General features: G+C 37.7%; 1 protein-coding gene across 1 annotated transcript in view; it reads left to right on the top strand.

Moving 5' to 3' along the window:
- Positions 1–24,880, top strand: part of LOC309577712 (transcription initiation factor TFIID subunit 4-like) — a gene marked incomplete at its 5' end in the record, with an annotated part of 145,831 nt that overhangs the window by 17,012 nt on the left and 103,939 nt on the right. The window contains 7 exons of the mRNA XM_082289897.1: positions 1,385–1,516; positions 2,247–2,474; positions 3,358–3,480; positions 5,129–5,218; positions 7,046–7,303; positions 16,648–16,753; positions 20,840–20,954. Coding sequence (XP_082146023.1) covers positions 1,385–1,516; positions 2,247–2,474; positions 3,358–3,480; positions 5,129–5,218; positions 7,046–7,303; positions 16,648–16,753; positions 20,840–20,954 — 1,052 coding nt within the window. The remainder of the gene's footprint in view (positions 1–1,384; positions 1,517–2,246; positions 2,475–3,357; positions 3,481–5,128; positions 5,219–7,045; positions 7,304–16,647; positions 16,754–20,839; positions 20,955–24,880) is intronic.

Below are 24,880 nucleotides of genomic sequence, written 5' to 3'. Positions count from 1 at the left end.
TCTTCATGATGATGCTGTTTATTGTCTCTAGGCTGTCTCAGGATGGAAGACATCCCTAGTCAAGATTTTAAAAATCTTGAAAGCTATACAAACAAACAAAAAAAGGGTTTGTTCCGATGTCAGGTAGATTTATTTGATTTGTTTTCTTTCCTCTTTTTTTTTCCCCCAAGTACAGAAGATTGATATCTGGTAGATGATGTTGCTGGACTGATTTGTAAGGAATGCTTGGGGCTTTGAATGCCTGCCTGGGCTTCTGTTCCTTTTGGAGATCTCTTAGAATACACTGGATGTTCTTTAAAGAAGTATTTTATGTAGGTTTAATAGACAATGTATGAATCTAAAATAAGCAGTTCTTTATAAAAATATGAATTTTAGAGTAATATAAATTAAAATGCAAATCAAGGAAAACTAGTTTTATCTTGTGAGAAGCAACATCAGCCATGATTTATTACTCTATCCACTTAGAAAATTTGTCTTTTCTGAGTGTGTGAATGCAAATCTTAATAAATGCAAGTTATAAGACACCAGTGTGGCCTCTATTTTTATTAATGAGTGGTTCTTATTTTGTCATAATTGCCATATTGTGTGATGTATTTAATTTATAATGGTATTTCCATTCCTGCAGAATTAAATAGCAACTTCTTTGGAGACATTTTTTTAATTCCTAAATCTTGTCCTTTTGTAAGATGGCAAGAGATTTCAGTCTTGCAATGAAAGTAAATCAGAAAATAAATAATATGTTTGCTGAACATGATAAATTTCCTGACCTGTAGAATATACTACTGACTGAAAGGCTGTGGGTCAGTCATTTTCTGCACTTCACATTGCAGTTGCTGGCTGGGTACAGAGCCTGTGTTCTATGACAAAGGTTCTCCCAATGCTTGGACTTCATTTCTGTGCAAGTTAGTTTCTATATAATTCAATCTGAAATTATTTTAAGAATATTTTTCTTCTTTCTAAATTTTCTGTCCATATTAATTTTCATAAAGAAAAAGCACTAGAACAGGCCAGTAAATACCAAGAGGACCAATATGTGTTACTGGCAATGATAGACTCAAATATTGATGAATACTGACGTGTAAATATTACAACTGAATTAATGCATCAATAGAACAACAATTTTTTTGCAGGTCACGTTTGTTTTTTCTGATTTTTTTCCATATAGCTACACAAGTAATGGCTTTTAGGAGAAATATTGCAAAGCTGTCATTGAACACGAGAAAGCTAGTTTTTCCAGTATTTGTGAATATATATACATATATATATATATATATTTAAGAACACATAACTAGATTTTTTTTTTCTGTTGCAGTACTAATAATTATTTATTCTTGCAATCACTATTATTAAAAAATTACTAAAATGCTCGTTTTTCCTTTATTAGCAGCCAGCATCCGTGGCCGCCTCCAGCGTCCGCCTGGGCCTCCCCGTGCAAGCCAAGGTGGTGCCATCGACGGCTGCGCCCGTCAGTGCCACGGCCACGCTGCCAGGAGGGGCTGTGCTCGCCCACACCACGGTCAGTGGGGACAGCCAGAGCCAGGGGGCTCAGGGAACAGTGCCTGTGTGTGGGATTCGGGCAGGGACTGTAGTGGTAGGACAAGGAGAAAAGGGTTCGAACTCAGAAGGGAGATTTAGGGCAGATATATGGAAGGAATTGTTCCCTGTGAGAATGGGCAGGCCCTGGCACAGGGTGCCCAGAGAAGCTGTGGCTGCTCCATCCCTGGAAGAGTCCAAGGCCAGGTTGGACAGAGGTTGGAGGCTTGGAGCAACGTGAGGTAGTGGAAGGTGTCCCAGCCCATGGCTGGGAGTGGAACTGGATGAGCTCTAAGTTCCTTTCCAACCCAACCCAGCCCATTCTATCAGTTTATGGTTTACCTGGTTTTTTGAAAGTGAATTTTAGTGTTTTATTGCAAATGTAATCCTAGAAATTAATAAGGAATATGTAGTCAGACTGTGTTACGCAGGTGATGAGTGATAGCCTAGATCTTATTTTCTGTTGTTTCCTAGATGATAACAAATTTCAGGGAAGCTAATTTTCTTTAAAGAAAAAGCTCAAATCAGCTGGAGTGATAAATACTGTTGGAGCAGTGGACGTGCTGCTCTGTGTTTGTCCCTGTTGAGGGCTGTGGTGTGTGCTGTGTGTCACCGTGTCACCAAAACAAGCTTTTCCTTTCAAGAATGCTGTTGTTGAGTAAAAGAATTAAAAGAAGATAATTACCTGTTTTTTCAATATAAAATATTAATAGGTATCAGTAGCTACGACGAGTGCTCAAAATTTGTTCAAGACAACAGTAGCAACGGGAACTTCAGCTTCTCAACAGCCTGCAGTGATCACTGGTGGACAGAGCCAGGGCTCAGCCCAGCCCCAAGGTCAGCCCCGGCTGCCACTCCCCCCTCACACAGCAGCACAGGTACCAGCACAGCCCCTGGTCATTCCCAGCTCTCCTGTGCCTGGAACTACGGTTGTATCGCAGGCAAGTTTGAAAATAGTGGAAACATTGTTTTCTTAGTAGTTTAGCAACTCCTCCGGTCTATTCAGAAGCAAGAAGAGCTTTTTCTTCATGCAAGCATGTATCCCCTGATGGAGCAAATACTGGACAAACAGGAAAACCCTTCCTCTGGTTTCAGCTAAATGGGATACAAATTCTGAGAGGGAGGAAGAGCACTTGTGGTCAGCTTTCCCCATCCTGCCTTGTATGTGTCACTAGTGAAAGAACTATTCTGTTCCTGCAGGCAGAACAGTCAGACCTTCGGTCTGTGAACTTCATGATTATCCTGTTGCTGGGCCTCAGAACTATGGTTACACTGCAGTGTGACGTTTCTGTTTCTTGGAGCAATTACACCATGTAAAAACAGTGGCTTGTTTTACTACTAATGAAAAAAAGATTAGATATGATGATGTTTGAAGACTTACTTCCAATCTGATTTTACTGCTGTAGCTGCTTCGTACAAAAACATGCTGAATCAATAATTTAACAAATGAAGATAGCTTGGGGAATGTTTGTGCATTGTGTATTGGGCATTTCAAAGGGGAATGCATCTCCAGCAAATTCTTGTGTTACTTCTCATATTTAAGGTTATTTGTACCAAAGCAGACTGTAAAATATAAAATGTATTTCTTTCATCATTTTTTTTGTTGGTATTTGTGAGCTGTGATGTTCAGTTACATAAAGAAGATAAGAAAGTCTCAGGTAACAAGCAGTAATAGCAAAATAGCTGCAGATATGTTTTACATATGTCCTGTCTGAATTGGAAAAATTTCATCCTTTTCCTTATTTGTGGTGGTGGTCAGAGCATGCATTGATTGTGATGGAAAAATAGCATGGAGCTGATACTTGTTTTCTGTGGCTTTTCCAGGAAATGCAAGAGAATGTGAAAAAATGCAAAAACTTTTTAGCTACTCTTATAAAACTTGCTTCTCATAACTCACCATCACCAGAAACATCCCGCAATGTGAAAGCTCTGGTTCAAGATTTGTTGGTAAATATTTATGTACCTTTTGTCAGTTGTCTATTAAGCTTGTTATTTATGGATGCTGAAAACTATTGCTTTGATCTTAACAATTCTTTTGGCTGTAATGAAAGTGAAAGGGGTTGGGCTTCATCAAAATGCAATATTCTGTACGTTACATATATTAAAATCTATTAAAGGCAGACTTCCTCTTGGTTTTTGGAAGGGGAAATGCAGCGATGTATTTATTAGGCAGTTGTCAAAGCCACTCTTGTTTTGATGGGTAATATTTTGGTTATTTCTTTAGTAGAATACGTGATTTTTCCTCGAGGATTCATTAAGGTTTTTTTTCCTCTAAACCCTGGTGTTTTCTGAAACAACAGGCTCTTAATTGTTTGAAGCACAGAACGACTGTAGATACATGCTGTCACAATGTGGGTTAGGGTTTCTAGGACTGAAGGAAAAGTATTTTCCTGAGCTGGTGATTTTCAGCTGTTCTGCAGACAGATGCCCCTGTGTGGAGCCTTAGTGGCATGGGGATTTCCAGTGGCAAAGCTGTTTTAGACAGAGTCCTTGGGCCCAGAAAAAGGCTGGACTTGCTGCAGTCTTCAGTGCAACAGGTGCTGCAGTGAATTGTATAAATGAGCTGCAGACAGATGTTACTGTGGAGTTGGGAAAAGTCAGTCTTCTTAAAAGAAATGTAAATAGTCTATGAAGAACTTGGATTTAAAAGTAGTTGCTATTAATTTCTTTTAATTAATTGCCAGAGAAGTCTGTATCTTATAGACAAGCCTAAGGCTGTTTTCAAGTGTGAGCCATTCAACAGTCATATTCAGTGATTCCAGTAGAAACATGTTTTAACTTTTATAAACTTGAAAAGACTAAATAAGTAAAGGTAACTACTTACATTATTTTAAACAAAGTACCAACACACGTAATAAATATATTTATTGAAGCTTGTTTGGGTTTGGTTTTTCTCTTGTTCTGTATCAGTCAGGAAGGCTAATTAATGTTTTTATTACAACCTGAACTTGAACTAATGATACTTCAGAAGTATCATAAAATGCACCCAAGTTAGAATTCTTTTCAATTAACTACTAAATAAGTGACTGATTATGTATTTGATATATTTTAAGTGTGTATTTTGTGAGTATACATACAGATTCACTGAGGAGAAAATTTTATATCTACTTATAAGTATGCTTTTTATGTATGGCCATGCTTTACATATATAGTTTTATATATACAGATTCTACAAGTTAAATTGTACCATCAGAATTGGTTATGGAATTACTACAAAGGCTGACAAATTTTATATTTGTAAGGTTACGTCAACAACCTGTTGTTGTTGTAGTTTTCTTTTAATTTAAAGAATGAAATCACTGTGTAAATGTTAGCAAGAGAGTGGAGTCCCAAAAGAGACTTGAGTATTTCCAGAGCCTTGTTTTGTCTTAAATTGTGCATCCCCAAGGGGCTTGTCTGAATTTTGAGTGGCATGTTACGTGTTTGAATTAGTGCTTGACAGAAGGATCTTAGAGAGGAGCTAAGAGACTTCAGCTCTGGAAGTTTTTGCTATGGCAGCCTATTTAGCTAGAGAGATGTGTATGTATTAGCTGGGAAAGAGGCAGCCAAACAACTGAACTGAGATGTTAACACTTTTCTTTTCTTCACGCTGAAGGATGCAAAGATTGATCCAGAAGAATTTACAGGCCGCCTTCAAACAGAACTCAAATCATCTCCTCAGCCATATCTTGTACCTTTCCTTAAGGTAATGTGAATATTGTTTGGATAAATTTATTTCAGTGCAAAATTTCATTACATTAAGTCTTAGAATATCCTTTTTAAGTGGTATTATCTTCACTGGTCCAGAGCAGGACTACACTTTTTCTACTTCTAAATGCGGCCCATTTCTGCCAAGATCTTGTCTGGAAGTCCCGTGCAGGCTCCACCTGTGTCAGGCCAGGCTGTGCTGCTCACAGCTTGTGTGGCCCTGTGCTGCCCTGGGCTGCTCCAACAGCCTGGGACAGTGGTGAGAAGTAGGGAGCTCCTACAGCAGGGAGATCTTGTGTGTTTGGGACCTTGGCTGAGCTTTAAGAAAAATGTATTTGCTTTCCAGAGCTGATCTGGAGTTCACAGCTCGAGTAGCCCTGATCTAGAGTGTTGCAGTAGTTAGATTTTAAAGAAAAAAGCAGCTACTCCCTAGTTTGGAAACCATCCATTGGCTATTCTGGTAGTGATCCTTTACTTTTATAATAAATACACTTTTCTGTGGTAGTAAGTAATTTTTTGTGAAGAAGAAAAACATTCACACAAAGAGTCCATTTCTACAGAATGCTTCAAGTAATTTAATAAGCTGTTTCCATACTGTTTTTCTAATCTATGTTTGGGTCATTGGTAACTTTCAATCCACATGTAACAATAATTATGAAAAACCAAACTGGATAAAGGTGCTGATTAGATGATTCTGCTTCTAATCTGGAACTAATCAACAGTAGAATTTCTGATGTGATACCACATAGATTTATTGTTGGGTCCTAAGTTAGTATATGTGAGGGTAAATTTAACTTTTAATTGGTTCTGTAAATTAGCTACAATAACTTCCATATGCAGGGTTATATACAAACATAAAAAGCGTGTTTAAGTCCCAACAAAACCACAAATATGATTTTAAAAGTATTTTCGGTCTAGTTCAAAACTTCTCTGTTTAGAACAGATTTCCTCTCTCTCTTCTCTCCCTGCAACTTTGCTTCAGAACTTTCTGCTTCTGTTTTTTCAAGTTATCATTAACTCTTGTTTGTGGCTTTTACTGCAGTCACTTCTAGCGTCATGATAAGTTTTGATTTGTTTCCTTTCTTTGAAGTCCTTTCTGGGCAACAGGCATTAAGTTTTTAGATCAATATTAGAAGTTTAGAAAGAACTGTAGCTTGGGCTAAACACTACTGCATTGTACAGCTGCCTCAGGGAGCACTTCAAAAGAACACTTCTGCCACTTAAAAAGTAAAAAGTTTGTTCATGAAGGTACAGTACAGCCTTTTGGAAGTATGTTCTCCTTGAAGTGGTATGAACATGGAGCTTACAGTAGTACACTTTTTTATTCCAATCACAGTACATTACTTCAGAAACAATACAATAAACAGCTACTGCTGTAGGGCACTGAGAGTGAAATCATCTGGTTGCAGGTACTGGAGGTGTGTCAGGAGGAGTAAATTGGTGCAGCTTGCCGCTTCTAGAGTGCAGTGGGAATAGGGTTGTTCTGTGGTTCTACCTTTTCTGCTTCCATTTCTTGCCCTTCCAAAGACCTAAGCTATAAGTTATAGATAGTCTTGAGAAGAAGAGTGTTGTATTTTACTGCTACAGTGGATTAAGGGTACATGAAAATCTACAGGGTTGCTAAATCCAAGCTGAAAGCTTATTAAAAATGTAAGCTGAACTTTCTCTTACAAAGTATGTTCAATCTTACTTCTGTTTGATGATTAGGCAGTTAGTAAAATTGGAAAGAAAGATCCATTCTTTTAATTATGTTTCCAGCTAATTTCAAAATGCTTTTTGTCAATCTGCTGAATTTGATATTTCATAAACTTTCTTCTGTTTTTAGAAAAGTCTACCTGCACTGAGACAATCTTTACTGAATAGTCAACATTTGGTTTTGCAAGGACAGCCGTCTCAGCAGTCACTCCAACAAACCAAGCTCTCACAAGTTATACCTCAATCTGCCTCGGGAAGCATTTCCTCTGTTGTCACAACGCAGACAATAGGAATAAGGCAACCAAACAACATTTGCACCGTCTCTGTATCAAATACAGTGCAGCCTCCTCAGGTTAAGGTGGTACAGTCAAATCAGAGTTCTCAACTGGTAAGTACTATAGAATAAAAGAGGGTTTCTTAATGGACTGTATAGCAGTTTGCAGTGTCACTTTTATTGCAGCTTGTTTGGGAAAATTAGTTTTTGTTTGTATCATATTCTGTGGTATGTGGTAGTACCTCATTTTCTCTCATTTCACATGTATGCTCAACCATTTAGATAAGATTATTAACGTAAATTTAAGGAAGTGCACTCTTGGCCTTTTTGTCTGCAACAGAGTGATTGTTGTATGAGCACAGTGGAATTTGAGGGAATTACAAATGTAGAACAGAAAGCTTTCCAAGGTTTGCAGCCAAGAGTTTAATGTTAAGTATGTCATTAGGTATGCTGCTTTTCTTTAAAATTAAAATGAACTCTCATTTTAAACTCTTCTGCACACAGTTATAAAATCTTGTAGAAGAATAGCTGTGCTGTATCAGGATGTTTTGTTTAGAATTAATGCCATTCTCTGTTACTCACTGAACTGTATCTTTGTTGTGCATAGTGGAGTATTATGTGCTTAGATTCATTAATTTCAAAGGCACTATCAGTAAGGCAGCTGTACAGCCAGGTAGTCACTGAGAGCGTGCTGACTTTATCCTGCTGTTACCCAGGATCTCGTGTGTATGTTTGCACTTGTAATTAAAAGATGTTAAGGATTTTACAAGGTCTTGAGTTTATACAGGCATTACTACCCTTTGTGAGAGTTTCCTTGTCTGTGGTTTCTGTGTATGTGTGAGCAAAGTACTTCACTTAGGTTTCAAAATCATATAGACAGGTCCAGAACAGGTATCAAGTTGGTAAAAAATTTATATTATCAAGGTCAAGAAATGCATACATGATAATGTAAAACCTTACAGTGATCTGTCCTTGAGTTTATAGGCTCTATAAAGCATTTGAGTAATTTGTAAGGTGTGTCGAGAGAGAATATTTCTTTTGCTTTAGTTTAAAAGTTGCAGTGTGCAGTCTGAAAATACAGTCTGAGCTGTGTCTTGAACGTTACAAACACTTTCTAGTGGTTAAATTATTAACTTTAAAATAAAATTAATATAATTTAATAATCCTTTAGCGAGCATAATTTTAATGTGTAATAACATCTTGAATGCTTAGATTTCTGACTCTGGCAGTTGTAATACACATGAGACAGTTGGGTGTTTTTCACCTTAACTCAGCTGCTTCAGTGCAAGTCCAGCCACTTGCGTTCTTACTTTTTCTGAGACGGCTTTTCCCCACCCTGTCTAGATAGTTGTATGAATTAGAAAAGTGTTCCTCACACTTTTTGTGACATCTCTTTGATTTGTCCATGTCTCATGACTGAATGGACAGTAACTTTGGCTCTTCTAGGTGGAAGAGCAGAAACTGGTGATAATTACAGGCAGTAGGTGTAAAAATTACTCCCTATCCCAGGGTAAGCAGATCTCTGCCCACAGCTGACAGATTGCTTACAAGTAGAAATGTCCGTGGCCAGTAAGTCTGGCCTTATGTCATGCCACAATCTAAAGACTAACCTACTGCCATGTAACACAGCTTTTTCCAGTATCGTGCAGCCCACCTAAAGTGCTCCTGTGCCCGCTAGGCAGGTTGCACCCCACCTTTTGAGAAACACTGATGTAGGACAAAAATGTGTAAGACCACAGGAATTCTCACTCTTACTATTATAGTTCTGGTGCAGTATTTTCCAATTGGGATAAAGCCAGATTTCCGGGAGAGGCATGTTCTGCCTGTCTCATGTCAATGGATACTCAGAGCAAGCAATCAGGATGTTAACTTGAGTTGAGATTAACAATGTGAAGAGCTTTTTTGACATGCCTGTGTCACAGGAGGAGCTGAAAACTGCTCAAGTAACATTGTGGAGATTGATCTGATGGGCAAGAGAAATTGGTTTTCTGTCTGTAAGGAGGTCACAGGTCTAGGGCTGAATTTTCATTTACTGGGTACATGAAATGACCCCTACATTTCCAAAAGGTCACAAATTGTGCAGAGCAAAACTGTGGTTAATACTACTCCTTTGCTGGAAAATATTTAGGGAGAATACATTAAAAATCATAATGTATTTGCTTTAGTCTGAAACTGTCTTTTCATATTTCCTTTAAATTTATCAGTCGTTAGTTAATAGAATCAAACATTACATTAACCAGGCACTTAATGACCCTCAAAGTAGTTCTGTACAGACAAAAGCAGCATCAGACATCAAGAGTTACTGCATCAAAAGATCTTAGCACAGAAGCCATCAACTCAGGTTCCAAGCAGACAACAGAGCAGCAGCTCCATATCACCCCATTAATTGCTCCTAAGTATTGATTTTTTTGTAGTGACAGTGATCACACTGTCACAGCTCTCAGTACTCCCCAAAATCAGAGCACAGAAAGAGCTGCTGGCCATCTTGCCTTGGACTTGTCCGGAAGAGGAAGATTGCAGCTGGCTTGCCTGAGGGTGGCCAGCACTGATGGAGGAACTGGCTGAGCTCCAGCTTTTCCAAGCCTGAAGCTCATTGGAGAGAGTTCCAGCTGGCTTTGCAAACTGTCCAGCTGCAGAAGGGCAAGCCTGTTTTAGAATATAGATCTTTTCATACCAGCCAATTTACAGTAGTCCAGTTTCCTTTAAAATGTGGAGGGTCTGTTAGCTGTTCCTTCCTTTGACTTTTCTGTTTCTCAAAGGTGTCAGCTTTGGTGATGCTTTCTCCGGTTACACTGAGGTGCCTTGCAACATGAAAATCCCATGTACACTGTCAGCATGCAGCATAGCTTGCACAAAGGCTTTGAAATGTACAATGTTAGCAGACATGAAACAGGAGACTTTTTAATCTGTTTTGTACTGGAATTGTGTTCCAAACTATGAAAAACAATGCTTTATAAAGCTAGATAGTGCTACTTCTAGGTAGAGAAAAGGGGAACAATCTTAGGCTAATATTTTATTGATGAGACACTAATGAGATAATCCAGCAATCAATTTTTTAAATTGTTCTAAGTGCAATGTTCAAAGTTTGTCTAAATTGCCATTCTTAGAGTCCATGTGCTCTGTGTTGCCTCACAGATGCAGACATTGCCTGTCTTGTTTTGGGTGTTAACAGCAGGTAAAATTTGTATGAATAAGAGAGATGTTCTTTGTTACATGTGTTGAGGTTGTAAGTAGATTGATGAGTAATGGAGATGGGTTTGCACTTTATGTATTGTATTGGCACTGACTGCATCGTAAGGAGAAAGTACTCCTGGAGGTTAAAGCCAAGTATTAAACTTGAGTGATAAAAAACCCCAGTAAACCAGTGATCCATCTTAATTAAAACGAATTTAATTATATACAAAGTGGTATAAAGATTCATGCAGGTCTAGGATTAGGAGGGATGTATGGAAATACATTGGCACTAATTGTGCACAGTGTCCAGAGGGTAGACTCTGCCATATTCTAAGTTACATTAGAACAGGATTTGCTCAAACATTTAGTGACACTTTCTCTGCACTGTCACAGTGGTTGGAGTCTCTCAAAGTTGAGATAGAGTAATGGAATTTGGAAACAAGATACAACAGCAGAATAAGAATTACGTTATATGGGGATGTTCTGCTTGGCTTTTTAATTCTCCACTGAAGCTTTTCTGGCATCACTTTTCTGTTCATGAATGAATGTAATTTGTACACATTTTAGTGAAATTTTAGGAAATCATTTTCTTTTTGCCTTGTCTGCAAGGCAGCTTAGAAATGGAAGTGTGATAGGCGGCTGTTTGGATAAAAGGAGTATTTTCTATTAATGAACTAATAAAGATCTAGCCACTGACATGGAATTCGGTGTGCAGTAAAATTTAAATTAAAATGGATGTCGAGCAGTAGATGTCTTGGATCCATTGGCAGGAACAAAGCCTATCCTTGGCAAATTGTATGCCTATTTGAAACACAGCCTAGTGAGTTTCTGAGCTGTTATCATGGACTTTATTTTCAGAATTTTGTGGGCTGTACGTTAATATAAGGAGAATATTGTCAATTATTGCTGTTTAGAAATCAATAACAAAAGGCCAGGCTTGCAAGCAAAGATTAAAAGAAAAGCTTAAGATAATTGAACACACATAACTTAGTCAAACACTGATCATATGGGAGAATAAAAGACCATTATTTGGAGCAGACCAAGATGGTATAAATATGAATTACAGGATATAATTAAATGAAGTAGGATTTAGGTAGGATATAAGCCAAAATATCCTTAAAGAAAGAGAGAATATTAGATGGTAGATCAGACTCCCGGAGACAGTGATGAAAAAGTCGTAATGGAAAACACCCAAAAGTAGACCATTTGACCATTGTAGGAAGAATTGTATAATAAATTGAGGAGCAGGTGGGACAAGTGATCTTGTGGCTTCTGTTTTATTTTTCTTCATTTCTTTGTTGAAAACCTATACTCAATGGAATAATATTGTTGTCATATTAACATTAAAATTTATATGCTAAGTTTTTAAATAGTCGATTCATTTTATTTGGGAAGAAAAATAATTGCTTAGGCAGATTTTGAGGCACCATTGAAAAACTGTAGCTGCTGCTGCAGTATGGTAAGCAATGGTAAATATGAATTCTAGGCCCATAAAAGCATGAACATTGTAAGTTAATGCTGCCAGATTACATGATAGCTGAGGTTTGATATGACATTTATCTTCAGGAGTGAGTAGACTGATAAATCACAAGTGGCATAGCCACAAGTGAGTTAGCAAGTGTTTACTCATGAGTGAAGATAAATGTCATATCAGACCACAGCCATTCTGAACTTTATATGTTTATGCATGTCTTGTTTCTTCCTTCCACAATTTTTTTTTAACTTAATTCAGAGAAAAAAATGCTTGGTAAAGGATATATTTTTCAAATTTATTTTTGTTTTTCATTTTTCGCAGAAGCTCTTGTTTACTGTTTTTTTGTCTTTATTTCAGTACTTGATAGGTTTAAGCTTTTGGATCAGATGCTTTTGTTGCAAAGGGTGATTTCTGTGAATTGAGCCGGGCTGGTTTTGCAGCTCTTGTCAAGTAAAAGGGAGGCAAGTAAAGGCTGGAACCTCGTGCATCTGCACTGGTCCAGGAGATTTGCAAAATCCTTGTCCTCAGAAACTTTAGCAATCAGTTCTCATCTAATTGTCCTAAAGGACTTTTCCTTTCAATGGTCTGTAGGTAGTGGCTCTTATTTCATTTTATCTCTCCTGTGCAGGCATGAGAAAGACTGATAACTTCTGTTCCCTTTCTGCTTCTGAACGTTTTATGTATTTTGGCTGGATTCTTTCTCAGTCTATATGTGTTGGTTGTGTTGTTGATTACTGGTCTGTGTTCATGTCTGTAATTTGTTCTCTGTCCTGCAAGAACTTGCACAGTAGAAGATTCACACATGTCATGGGATGATCATCGCCTTTTGGCTTGAGATTAGCACCTGAGAGAACCATTACTTTATTCTCACAGAGTTATTGAATCTACGCTTTTTGAAGAAAACCCTTAGGGAAAAAAAGAGAGTATTTTAGCTGTTGCCTCTTTGTTATTCTGATTATCAGTAGTGTGATTGTTCCATAACCTTTTTGTCTTCATGAGTCTGCTGCCTTATGGAAGCACCTTTGTATAAACATCCCTTTTTTCACCCATGAAAATATAGTCAGCTTTAGCAAAGGACAGAGGAGTTACTGCAGTGTTGAGGGGGTGAGAGGAGGAACTGCTCTGGCAGAGCAGACAAATGGTGAATCAAAGTGAGTGTGAATAGTGGAGAGAAGATGACAAGGGGAGAAGTGCAAAGATGAAATAAAAAGGGAGAATACGTTCTATTGTGAGAAATGTACATCTTACTTTGCAGAAAAATATTATTTTAAGGAAGAAAAATTTAGGTAACTGTTCACACACTGCACTTGAAGAAGCAATGCCGTGACTTTGCTGCTTTAGTGTGTTCCTTGAAGAGCTCCAAAGTGCAGCAGCCTAGGACATGATTCTTCAACTTCAGATAAATTGAAGAGAAATAACTAGTATATGACAGTACTTCCTGTCTCAACACTGTCTTGATGATAATTTTTTTTGTAATTTTGCCATTTTCCAAACTCTATCAAATCCAGACAATGACTAAATCACATTCTGTCTTTTCTATTTTCTGTGCCTTTGTTGTTCTATTGTTGTGCTTGCTGTCTTCAGAGGTGTACATAATTAAAATGCTTCCCCTTTTAGTGGAGGTGGAATAATGAACAGTTTCTGTAAGCTTTGAAGACTTTTATATTTTGTCTTGTTACCTTTTGTGACTCAGCACTTTTATAAAATCCATGGTGATGTGTTTATGGACACAGTGGTGAAAGATTGGAAAGGACTCCTGGAGGTGTCTTGTGCAGCCTCCTGCTTACACATTAGGATGTCTCCCATGTGACCAGTTATGATTTGAGTGTCTTCAGGAAGAAATTACACGGCCTCTTGGGGTAGCCTGTTCCAGAGCTTGCCCACCCTCGTGGTAATTTTTTTTTCTTATATTACGTTGAAATTTCCTATATTCCAGCTAGTGTCTTTTGCATTACATCCTTCTGCTCTCCACATCTGAAGAAGTCTGACTCTTGTCTGCTGTACATCTTCCCAAAGGTTGTTGAAAACAGCATTAAGATCTCCCCTTTTCTGAAGGCTGGAGTAATGTCCCTGATAACTGCAGTGTCCTAAAACTTCTGTGTCTGCTCTCTGTCTGGGTCAGTGCTTGTGAACTGCTGAGTGGCATTCAGCTTTGATTCAGAATATGGATCGATAATGTGACATGGAGTACACTTGTATGTACTTCTAGTCTGTGAGAAATATGAAATAATTTGAGTTAATCATCTCCCAGACCAGCTTGCTAGTACACTTGCTCATTGTCTACAACTTTCAGGTCAATCTCAGGACTTAATGGTAATTTTTATGATGTTGGGAAAACAGGCAAGAAGATTAGAACTGTTTGAATTATCTTAATTGATGAAGTGTGGCTTAGATAGTTTATAAATTTTAATGCAGGATCCTCTAATGCGTTGGTTTTTACTATGTCCCTAGTTTGCTTGCAAAGAAGTTACATACTCTGTTTCAGAAACAAATTGCTAATATTAATTCCTTAATGACTTCCAGATCTGGAGATTGCATGTGTGTAGAAACATTTCTTAAAACTCCAGTACAGAAACTAGGATTTAGTGTAAAATGCTACTCTGAGGTCTGGTGCAGTTGTTCTTTTGAAAGAGTATGTGCTTGTTTCTGATTGGTTTCTGTGTGGAGTTGAAGATGATGATTTTGGTCTCTGCCCCTTGGAAAAGTTTGTTTCTCAATAATTTTCTGCACTCTCAGCGTTTGTATGTACATTGAAGTCCTAGTACAGTACATGACAAAAGAAAAGTTTTTGGAAATTGGAAACATTGGCATTTCCTATGTCATCTTAAAAGGTTAAATATTGTCCTGTCTTTAATGGTGTTAGCAGCTCATTTTGTATGGTATTCACATTAGAATATTGTTCAAGGGAAACAGATTTTGGTTCTGAACTGTAGAAGTTGCTTCACAGAGAGGAAAAAAAAGGTAATTGCAGAGGATTACTGTAATACCAGATAGTGGTTCTGTCCAGAGGTCCCACACATCTCCTTTATGGCCTGGCTTCTGGCCCGTTAGGGTACAGCAGCTTTTCTTTACTATTCTCTGTAAACTTGTCCAATAAATTACTGTAAAAGTGGCAATATTCTCCTTTTTCATACCAATGTAGGTTTTTTTCACGTGGACTATTGTCTTTTTACCAAAACCACACTCGTTCATGTTTACTGTGCATCAAAATGCAGTTAAATTCAACTTTTTTCTATTATTTTCACTGATCAACTCTGTTTCTTTCCTGTTTTTAAGCATGGTAGCTACTTTATTCTTTCCCCTCTGAGTGTGGCTATTCACTCACTGTCTTGACCAAATAAATTGATATCTATTTGCTCCATTTCTGTGCTTAGTAGAGATGCTACATTTTCCTTCAGTGTCCATAGTTGAAGCTGAATCCTTAATCTTTTTTCCCTTTTCTCTTTCTGCAAGGTGGTTATTGCTAATACTTCTACATCCACAGATTTATTATAACTTTTCAGCTCTCTGTATTTTAGGATGTACAAAATGCAGTTGTGTAACTTCAGAATGGCCCTATTTTTTTTTCTCCAGAGTACATCACAGGTCCCTCATGACTCTTTTCTTGTTTGTAGTTTTCACCTGCCTCCCTTTCCAGTTTTGGAGCCCCGGTTCCTGCTAATGGAACGGTTTCCTCATTGCTCAGCCTCTACTTTTGCGTCTCATTTGCAGATGCTGTTTCTCCTTTCCTTTTGTCCATAGGTTGCTTTGCAGGCAGAGGTTTGGCTGTTTGTTGTCCAGCTAAGTCAAGTGTGTTTAGATACTCTTTGTAGGAGTGGTGCTGAGTGGAGGTGCAGTGTGGTGCTGCCTTCCAGGAGGGAATGCTGCATCCCACGGGGGCAGGCTCGGGGGCCAGCAGACACCTCATGCAGTGGGAGGAACTCAGTTGTGCCTGTGAGGAGCACGTGGCTTCTGGAGTTGCCATGCCTGAGTTGTGGCTGGAATCTTACCTGGAGCTATTTGCCAGTGTTTTATTTTCAAAGTTTATTTATGGGGTTTTTTACAGCTCTGCAGCATCCACACATCTTTCTGAATCTTCTGTTCATTATGTCTGTGCCTGCCTTGTCCCTGATCATGTGAATGTACATTTTGCTGTTGATTAAACGTGACCCTTGCACGTGGGGTTTTTTTTAAATTTGATTTGTTTATGGGTCAAATTTTAAGTTTCTAACCCAGGTTTAGTTTTGGGGAAGGACTTCAGAACTTGAATTAGTAGTAAGTGAAAGCTTGAGAATATCCAGTTAGCATATAAAAGATTCATAGTATATGATCACCACAAAACTTGGTTTGCTTTCTTGTGTATTTCTGACTTTGAAACCCATAATATTTTAGGATTTATTTTTAGTATGTTTTCTTTAAAAAGCGTAGATACTTAGTGCAAGGTCTGATGTTTGTAGGTGGATACCACTACAATTATTGCAGCATTTTCTTCTACAAAACTGCTTTTCTTCCTAGTAAAATTTCTGAAGACAAAAGTCTAAATTTTAATATTAACCTTATGACTTTGAAATACATTTTTAATGAAGGTTGTGAGATATGACATCTGTGTCGTATATGATTTGATTTTTTTTTTTTTAAAGCATAATGGCAAAATAGGTATATACACACACACACAACCACATGCATTACATGAATATGACTTTTGTCACCAGCTGGTTGTGCTTGTAGAGATCCACGTGCTTATCTTGGTGATTACAGGTATTAGTGTATTTACGTTGTGTGTGTTTGTGTATAAAGAGTATAATGTAAGTATACTTTTCTTTAATAATAGCAGATTATCCAGTCAACATCTGCTCAAACTGTGAAACGAACCCCTGCTTGCCAGACTACCCAGATTAGGATGCCAGTGGTAATAACTCAGACCATTAGACCACAAGGTATGGGTTTAAATGTTTTAGTGAGATTGTTACCTTTGTATGAATTTCGTTGTAATTACAAACGAGTAGCATGGAAAAACTTAGTGTTGACATTGGCAACATTGTTGACATTCATTTTTTACCTCATGCTGGCTGAAGAATGCATGTTTTCATGTGCAGTTTCAAGGTGTTTTGGACCAACACAGTGAAATGTTTTGGAACAACCTTAGGACTAAACTCTCACATGTTTAGCTCCTTACTTAGCAGTTTTTCATGGAAAGTTCTAAACCAGGTCAGGAACTTGGCTCTCACTGTCCTAAACTGTAACTCTGGGCCAAGAAAGAAATTCTTCATTTTCCTGAAGCCTAGTGGTTACCTCAATTAAATCATCCTATTTCTAATTCATACTCCTGAAGCAGAACATGGCAGTCCCCATCTCTGCAGCTACTGAGGTCAAGGTGGGAGCCCTAGGGAAATTCTCAAGCCTCAGGTTGGTTTTCTTTGACTCCTGTCAGTATGTTTACTTTTTGGTGAGGTCCCAGACTGACAACAGCAACCTGACATGCCGTGATTAGCCACAGCATGTGGTTTGTACACACCTTCCTCATCTGTCTGTGCACAGGTGGGTTCATGTTTGGCTGATACTTCCCACTTTTTAAGAGGATTCTTGAAGCCTCCTTGCTTCCTAATAAATACCCATTTGTTTCTTTCTACCACTGAACCTCTTAGGCTCGGGTTTTATTTTTCCTGAATATGTGTGAGAGTATCTTACTGGATGTGGGCATTTACATGATTGAGGGTTTGTAATGGAATACAGAGCTTGTCATCTTCAGGTACTGAATCAGGAATCAAACTAGTTTAAATGCACATAAAAGCTATTGCTGCCTACTCGACTTCATTGCTTGGTCGTTTCTGTTCTCCTTGGGAAAAAAAGCACCAAAAATGTGTAAGAGCAGCTGATGTTACTTGCTCTGTTCTCTTAAGGGAATCCAAAGGTTGAATGGACACAGAGACCAAGCTGTCGCTGTAATCCTGTAGGCTGTTTTTCCAAGTTAGGAAGAAATACATTTGCTCACCATAAGATGTGTTTATTTGATAGCACTGATACTCATGCCTTGAGTTTATAACGTGTCCATGCATCTTATAGCATGAGCTTTCACGTCTGACTAATGTGTCTGAGAGTGAAGGCAGATTTCATTTCTTTACTTGTTCAGTCTCCAAGTTGTGAATGTCAACAGTGTGCTGAGAATTTGCATGATACTGGCATCTTTTTTTTTTTTTTAAACAGTAGATTCAGAATGTGAGTTCATTCTTGGTAGCCCTTGATCAGCCAGTGCAATGCAACTTAACTGGCAGTTTGGCTTGTGGTAGATGGTGGTTTCATAAAAGCCAATTTATGCAAGATCCTACTTTCTTGTGATCTTATTCCAATTCTCAAGTTTGGTTAAGCCCTCCAGTATATTGTTTTATTTACACAGACCAAACAAACAAGAATAGGCATTTAGAAAACATCCCAGTATGAAATCAGTCATCCTGCAGCCCATGTCTAAGGGAGCAGTCTGCCTGTGTGCTGGCAGCACTGTCAGAGTGCTTCATTGTGATATAGTGTTAAAACCTTCTTCTGTAAACGCCAGTGTAATGATATTTTATACTGACCTAGGTATTCCTGCAGAAGGAGATAATATACTGGAATAAGACATCATCTAAATAAAAACTACAGTAGCATAATTTTGTGGAGTGTGACTTGTTAAGCATAGTTACATCAGAACTGAGCTGACCTCCACAAAGAGCTGCATTTTCCTCCTTGACAGGAGTGAATCTCCCAAGTGTAAGGTCTCTTCAGTACATCCATGTGAACAGACTGTAATGCTTCTTAAAACAGTAGTTTAGATAAAATTGGCAGGGTTTAAGGACTTTTATATAAATAAAATTACTTCCATGCCAGTGGAAGTAACACCAATGTTGCTGCATGAAAAATTCACACTCCTTTACCAAAGCACTCTGCTGGTATAAAATTAGGTGAATTCCATCTTATGGATGGAGGAATTGAGCCAAATAATAAAGTAATTAACGAGAGTATTTGTTGCAGCTATTTAACCTATGCTGGAATACAGCTAGGAATTTATAAGCACCTAAATTTGGGCTTATTTTTCTAAATCATGCTAATTAAAATTTGAAGCAAGAGTCCAGTGGTGAAAGACTCTGTATGTCATTACCAATCCCATGAAATATCTAGGCCCACAGGTGATTTTAATTTTCAAAATATGCTCTGCCCCGTAATAAAAATGGATGGTTTAGGCATATTTTTTGTCTAACCCTCAGTCATGCACAGCTGTGATTTATTTAAACCAGAAAACTTAAATGTCATCCCAAATCCTACATTCACTTTGCCAGATCCATTGAGTAGAATTACATATACTTGGGATGAATGTGAGACTTAATTCTTCCATATCCAGTGCAGACATGCTGTTTCCCTGAGACCAAGAGGTGAACTGCTCTGTTGCTGTACCCTTTTGAGTTTTGGGGGTGTTTTTCAATGAAAAATTATCACCTGTAGAAAACAAAGCATTGATACTGATTCCAAAGAAATACAATTATTAATTCTGGAGGAGTGCTGTTGCTTAATTTTGCCATTGCAATAATTTTCAAGGTTAACACTTTTTTAATCTTCTAGATCTTAGTTGTACAAAGCAGAAATCTGCTAATTTTTATTATTGTATTATTTCTTTCCTTCCTTCCAGTTCACTTAGTAGAAAACCTTTCCATTAGTTCATCTGGAATAGATGAATGAATTGTCTGGTCCATGAACTAATGCTGTCTGTGACATCTCATGGACCTTGAATATTCCGATGACAAAATATTTTTATTCCCCAGGCTTGACCCTGAAGTCCTAAATCTGGTTTTGTATTTGCTAATGTTGAGAGTCCACATTACAGTTTATTTATACAGATGGAGAACTCAACAAACACTATCAAATTAGTTTCTCGTTAAGATCATATGTTGGAGTTGATGAAGACTTCAAAATAAAAAAAAAAAAGCATTGCAGGACTCATTCAGAGCTAACAGCTTTGTATTAGCCAAGAAGTGTTCTTAAAAGGATTTATTAGGATAGTTGTGTTTCAGGTTTTTATTATTCATGAAAGAAAAATACTATAACTCTACTGAGGTTCTTATCATGCCATTTATATGCAACTGAGTCATTGGGGTGCAGGAACAACTTCCATGTCCTTCTCAAAGTCTCAAACACTACATCTGTAATGCTCAATAGAATGGAGTGATACACAAGAAAAAGGTGAGATCTTTTAAATCAAGTAGACATGAGTTATTTTTACATGCCAAAACACAGGTGGGATTAAAGGAAACACAAAATGTAGCCCAAGTAAATGTGTTTAGGCAGTCAAGGAGTGCTTACTCCAAAAGTTTCATGTCAGAGAGGAATTAAGATCTCTTTAATTTACTGAATGTCCACCTCACTTTGGCTCATTTAGAAAGTCCTGTTTTACTTGTAATTCAAGACCTGTAAAGTCTAGATACAGACATGAATTATTTTTGAATCATTGTTTTCAAGATCAGAAAGCAAAAGGCAACTGTTACGGGGGGTGTGTGTCAAATTTGGCAATAGTGTTTTTTCTTTTATATGCAATGCAAAACATTTTAAAATACATGCAGTGCTTTCAGCTCTGAAATACATGTTTTTCACTGCAATAAAGAGCAATTTCTATATAGAAAATGTAAAAGACATAGTTAATACCCTGAGTGACTCTGACTTGAACATTTCAAATTCTCCTTCTTTATTTTATATACATTATCCAGAAAAGTGGTTTACTGGCAATTGCAAACACACTTATAGCCATTATAAATATTATAGCTGTATATGGCCAGTGGCTTTCAGTTTTGGAATCTTCACTGTTCTGTAGATATTGAACAAACTGTAATGTTAATATAAATTTTGTATTTTAAATTGTTCTTCTTCAGCATGTAATCTTTAAAAATAATAACTTCCTTTGTTTGCAATTTACAGACAGTTAAATTTAGTTCCTGGACAGAAGGTTCTTTGATGTAAATTGTCTAAGACAGCTCATAATAACATTGCTTGGTGTTTTTCAGGCACAGTAGGGAAGGCACCAACAATACAAGCCAGTAAAAGTCCTGGGGGCTTTGGTGTTCAGGTCTCTGCAAATCAGAAAAACAAGCTGAATGACCCTGGAGGTGGTTCTTTCAGGTAAAAAAAGAAAAAATAATAATGAAAAAATGCGGTGGGGTGGGGTGGGGGGGGATCTGAAGTATAAAACAGAATTTAGAATTGGTGTAACACCAGAGGGCAGTCTTTTACAATAATTCCTGTCTTTTTTTCCCTGGGATTGGATGGCAATTTTCATACTTAATTCTATTTTTTAAAAAGGGAGGGGATCATTACATATCTTGAGGATTTTTCTCTAAATGCACATTTTAATGTTTAGCAAAACCCTAAATTCTGTGGATTATAATAAAACTTCTGCTGAATGGAATTATGTGCACGAGGATTTAAAAGAATCTCTGGTTGTTGTTATGTATTGGATTCTACTGCTCCTCTGGAATGTGTCTTGCTGGGAAGATCCTGGTTGTGAGGACAAGGCCTCTGTGGAGAGGCCCCTCCTCGGCCAGGGACAATCCCAGGGGCCTGGGAGGGGATCCCTGCCTGGGGGGGAGTGTTGCTCTTGGTTTTAAAGAGAAGACTTTGCTGCATCTGAGCTTCCTGTGCTTCCTTAGCTCATAGAGGTTGGGTGGTTTGTGGGCCCCTGTAGGAATCAGGTGCTGCAAAGGTTCAGCACAGTAGCAGTGATGCACTGAGCTGCTCTGCCAGTTCTTTAGTACTCCAAACTTTTCTTCATATATATTTGGGATATTTTTACATTTTGTAATGAAAAGCAGATCTTATGTTTACTGCATTTTGCTCTTGCTAACACCATTTTAGTTGTGTTAAAATATTTTCTTTCTTTATTGAATGACAAAATATTCCTAGATTTTAATGTTCATCTCGGATTCTTATGTTGCTCTGACATCATCAAACCACTAATTAATTTTCAGGCTTATCCTTTTGCAGGTGAAGTAAAAGAGAATTTGTAGCTCTTTGAAATATCTCTGCTTTGAGGCATGTCAGTATTGTAACTAATAGTGGTAGTACTTAGTATTAATCTGGAAGCAAAATCATTCAATTTTTCATTTTCCAATGCTTTTGCCTCCCACTGAGTATTTAAATGAATTAAAATGTCTGTTGGGTTCAATTGTACTGTCTTAATAAGTATTTTTTATGTTTGTAAGCAACATGAGCATTTATTCTTCGTTAGTATAGCTTTCAATTTTACATACACCAAAAGGGACAGCATTTTTTTAACTGGGTGTTGTAAACTGTGCCAGGATTGATTCTTGCATTCACTTAGTTTATACATAGAATATATTAGGTTAGCTGGAATTGTTAATTTTCCCTTGGGGAGAAGCAAGTGCTCAAGGCACTGATTGATAAATCAATAAATCTTTAGTGAGTTTGGTAAATAAGCTGTCAAGGGTGTATGTCATTTTTCCTCTAGAGAACAAATTTTAGTCAGAATGAATGTGTTTGTTTCCTTACATTGTTTTCTCCTTCTAAATAGTAAGACACAAAGCTGCATTTAAATAACTCCATAAAATTGCAAGGATTTATTAAACAGCAGCAAAGATCAAGCTTTTTCCTGATATCTTAACAAAGAATTCAGTTGTTTGCATATTTGCATTTCAACCCCTAACCTCTCCTGAGGACAAATAGATGTCTGACTATTAAGCCTAAAGGCACAGAGCTGGAAATCTGTATTAATCCTCTGAATGCTGACTAGTTTTCCTCAACATTCCCAGCGTGTGTGAAGAATGTGTTTTTAGCCAGAAGGCAAACTGGCATCTAAAGCAAAGCAAGAATTTTGAAAAATAGTTGTGTTATGTATAAATTTATTTTGCCCTTAGTGTTTTATTATTGCATATTTGTTTCATTATTTTACATTCTGCTTTCTTTAAAATAACTTACTTGAGCTTTTCACTTTTGTGAGCCAAGTGTTGGTCACTGGAAACAGAAATTTGAACTTTTTTTTTAAAAGATCTAGCAATTAAGAATTTTGCAAATTGCATCTATGCATTTAAGGTCAACGTTTATTAATGAACTGCAAGACTTTACATGAGTTCATTGTTTGTTACAGTAGCTGTTCTGTGATGCAGAGTTCTCAACCCAAGATTTCTGCAACATGAAGCTGTGCTTGTGAAATGTTAGGTCACCTTTTTTGGTATTAAATTTATTGTTGCTGTATTTTTCAGTGAGAACTACAGACAAGCCCAGTTAGTTGACTTTTCGACTCTATTAATACCTAAGGACAGAAATTTGAATTCCATTTCTAGTAATTTTTCTGTTTGTTTTGCAAGCAAAGGTCTAGGCGTAGGTTTGTACCATAACAGTCCAGCTTGAGGTTTCTGTAGCTGAGAGAAGCAAAAATCCCCCTGAAGTCTGCCAGGGCCTTGCATATTTGTCTACAGCTGCTACTCATCACCTCGTTGGTCCCCCCAGAGCTCCCACGGACACCAGCTCCTCCTGATGGTGGTGAAAGCAGCAGGCTCTCAAGTGATTCTTACCCACAGTTCAGGTAGTGGCCACTCTAGGGAACTAGTGGAAACATTTGTTCCTGATACTGAGATGGAATAATGTCAGCTGGAAGGTCCAGCTTCCCGCTCAAGGCAGGTTTGGTTGGATCAGGGACTGGTCCGTATGTGCTCTGCATTTCTCCAAGGACAGAGGTGGATGTTTGTCCTCTTGCATTATCCCACCACTTCCAAACTATGCTGGGCAGGGCTCAGTGGCATTGCCTGGCAAGGCCAGAAGTGAGCAGATCTATCCCTTGGTGTGTGGGATGATGCTGTGTTTTGTTTGCCATAGGGTGCCAGGTAGCCAGGCGCTCCTTCCTTTGCACAGCAACCTTTCTTTTTCTGAAGTGGTATTTCCAAGTTACGTCTGACCTCCTGGAGCCTGTCAGTGTCAGGTTTTATACAGCCAGTGTGATGGGGTTTGTTTCCAGAGGTAGCTCTGTGAAGCCTCTGAGATTATTTGAAGCTGATCTTAGTACCTGTATTTTATTCTGCTGCCTGGCTGCATTTTGAGGTACAGTCTACGTGGAAATAAAAAATTTGTTTTCAGACCTCCCTTGAATAGCCAAAAAAATCTCTTGTCTAGTGTTATTTTCATTTTTAAAAATAAAAGTTTAACAGCATAGCTCTGACAAAATGCCTCACAATGCATGATGTTGCATCTAATAATGTGCAAAGCAGCTTGCCCTTGAAGTGGTAGAAAGCTAATGTAGATGTTGAATGGATAACTTCAAAATTTGCATCTCAAAATGGTATATGACAAAACCTTACCCTTGAAGTTTCTTAGTTTTTCGAAGTGAATATTTCAAGCTATAAGGTGACTGTGATTTTTCCATGTATTTCAAAATATAGAAATTTGCTGACTGTAAATGTGGTATGTTCTGTCATCCCTTCTGCTTATCAGGGAGAAGATTCTGCATAGACCATAAATGAATTGTGTGGCAAAGCAGTATTAGGGACACATTTCAAATTATAGCATGAAAGTCAGAATAAACATTTTAATTAATGTGTAACTAGAACCTATGCCATTATAAAATATAATACAGTAGTGGCTGTTCAGTAATTTCACGGCACCATTTCTCTGCAATGTATTGTTGTTAATGTCTGATCGTGTGATCCATGGACTCTGTGGACTTTCTCAGAGCCTTGTCTGCATGTAGGGACTTTGTACTAATGACATGCAGTTCCCTTGTAAGAGAGAGGGGTATCAATAGTCTAATGCTGTCTCAATTGCTTTATGCATTCTTCTGGCTTATTTGGGAGCAGTTCAGTATTGCAGTTTGGAACAGCACTGGCTCAAATCTCACAAAGTGCATGAGGAAGAAAAACTGTGCAATCATGGAGTTAAGGTTTGTTCATGAAGAAAATGCTACCAGATTTTTATAATGGCTTGTCTTGGTTTAAACAAAATTTTTGAAACCTTTTACAGATAACTGTGCAAATACTTTGGGTTTTCTTGCTTATTTTCAGATAAGATTTTTTTTTTTTAGTAATTGCATGAGTGTTTTT

The sequence above is a fragment of the Coloeus monedula genome, assembly GCF_965178545.1.
Source record: "Coloeus monedula genome assembly, chromosome: 13".
NCBI classification, from domain to species: Eukaryota; Metazoa; Chordata; class Aves; order Passeriformes; family Corvidae; genus Coloeus; species Coloeus monedula.
The sequence above is the reverse complement of the archived record's forward strand: the minus strand, read 5'-3'. Positions and strand labels throughout refer to the sequence as shown.